Here is a 1983-nt window from a genome sequence, read left to right as displayed (position 1 = left end):
CACATACGCCCATAATGGTAGTAGCAACGGGCCTTGAACCAATTACCTGTTGATTACAGGCAGGCGCAATAATCCCTTTGCCATGGCGTCGTCTTGGGTAAAAATATTAGATTCAAAATCTTAGGTAAATATGTTAGATTCGAAATCTTAGTCTGGTGGTGCCATGGCACAATAGTTAGAGCCACTGTCTTAAACCAAGAGGTTACAGGTTAGTGGCTTGACCATGCTACTATTGTGGGTATGTAGGACACTTTACTGCAATTGCTTCAACCCAGTGGTCACTTACGTTTTTTATAGTAGTTGTAACAAGCGTTGTAAATGCACAATACCATGTTTATCAAATCAGAACAAACATAATTGTTTTTTTATGTTTCTGAATGCAGTAACGAAGATCAGATTAATTACAACGACAAAAAAATAGTCATCCACAAAGCATAATACTTGGTAACAAGTAAGCTGGCAAGAGGTGTATAAAACAGAACAACCGTGTTATAACTTTTAATGAATGAATGAATGTAACTTACTTTATCCTCTCGTGGCCGGAAAATGATAGTCGTTAAAACACGGGTGTGCACCTCGTGCCAACTTACAAGTTACCATGTATGCTAATTTGTGGGTAATTAATTATTTTTTTTATTTTGTTTTTTTTATGTGTGGCTGATGACTATCCTTTTGCGGCTAAGCGAGGATAAAGTAAGTTACATTCATTTAATTAGCAGCAAAACAAAAGTTAAAACAAAAATCCACCAACCCTGGCTGTAGTTGCATCATATTCAACTTGAACTGGGATAACGAGCCCAGGAAGGTCAAGTTTAGTGAAGGACTTCCCGTTTCTTGATATTTGGAAAATCCACTGCATGTCCGAGTCCACAACAAGTAAAAAATCTTTTTTCATAACCACTGTAAAATTGGATTTTAGATTTTAAGCTGTTTGTATATGAATATTCAATGTGGGTAAGGTTTTATGCTAAAGTAGGTCCATTATCTTAACACCCAAAGCGTTACGGTATAGTTGTGTGTTTAAAAAATGTTTGGCATTGTAACTTTTGTAAACTTTTTATTACAATTTTGTTGTTCTTATGCTTACAACAACCAACAATACCTTATAAACTAAATTTTTATTAAGCAAGTTGGAAAATCTAGGAAATTTTATGAAAAATTTGGCATGGTAACGTTCGGAGCCTTATTTTTTAAATTTTGTTGTATTGTTTTGGAAAAATCACCAGCTGTTGAAGCGTGTAATAGACACTTTTGTTTCTATTAGAAGACCAACTTAATAATAGGTAAACATAAACGACTTGTTTATGTGTCTGCCAGGTGTAGCGACTACGCTTCTTATCTTCCAATTAAATGTAAGTATGTTTTAACTGGAAACATGTTTTAACAACTGTTGTTTTGTCGCTATGTCCTGTCTTTTCAGTTAAAATATATCTAAATCTTCACCACTGTAATCGAAGATACAAATAAAGTTAGTACTAATTATTATTATATATACAAACCTGATTTACAAGATGTTCCATCTCTACCAAGTTGCATACCAATACTACACCCGCATTTCCTCATGTTACCTGGTGGTTGGGCAAAGCAAAAATGGTCACAACCCCCGTTATTAATATCACAAGGACCTGGGGTGAAAGATAATGTTTTTAATAGTTTTCTTTTTGCATAGGTGTTGTTTTTTTATATTTTTTATAATTTATAACGACAATTTTTTATCAGTAATCAGTAAATTTACAGGGCAGTATGTCATCTTTTTTTTTAATTGACATTTAGTATGAATCAGACATTTTAGTATCATTAAGTATATGCAGGTTTTTAATAAGCTACATAGCAATCAACTATATATATTTCCTAGATGTTAAACTCAAGGCCATTTTATAAAAAAACTGACTCCACCCTGCAATGCGAGGATAAATAAGTTACAATCATTTAAACTAAAAAATTTAGGCTCAGCGGTGCTACTGTTGTGGGCATTTGTGTCCT

The 1983-nt window shown here is 33.6% G+C and overlaps 1 protein-coding gene across 1 annotated transcript in view; it reads right to left on the bottom strand.

Annotated features, from left to right (window-relative positions):
- LOC100177832 (low-density lipoprotein receptor-related protein 6-like) overlaps positions 1-1983 on the bottom strand; it is a 9520-nt gene that overhangs the window by 6646 nt on the left and 891 nt on the right. Inside the window, exon 2 of the mRNA XM_009863989.3 lies at positions 1515-1520. Coding sequence (XP_009862291.2) covers positions 1515-1520 — 6 coding nt within the window. The remainder of the gene's footprint in view (positions 1-1514; positions 1521-1983) is intronic.

The sequence above is a fragment of the Ciona intestinalis genome, chromosome 1 (assembly GCF_000224145.3).
Source record: "Ciona intestinalis chromosome 1, KH, whole genome shotgun sequence".
NCBI classification, from domain to species: Eukaryota; Metazoa; Chordata; class Ascidiacea; order Phlebobranchia; family Cionidae; genus Ciona; species Ciona intestinalis.
The sequence above is the reverse complement of the archived record's forward strand: the minus strand, read 5'-3'. Positions and strand labels throughout refer to the sequence as shown.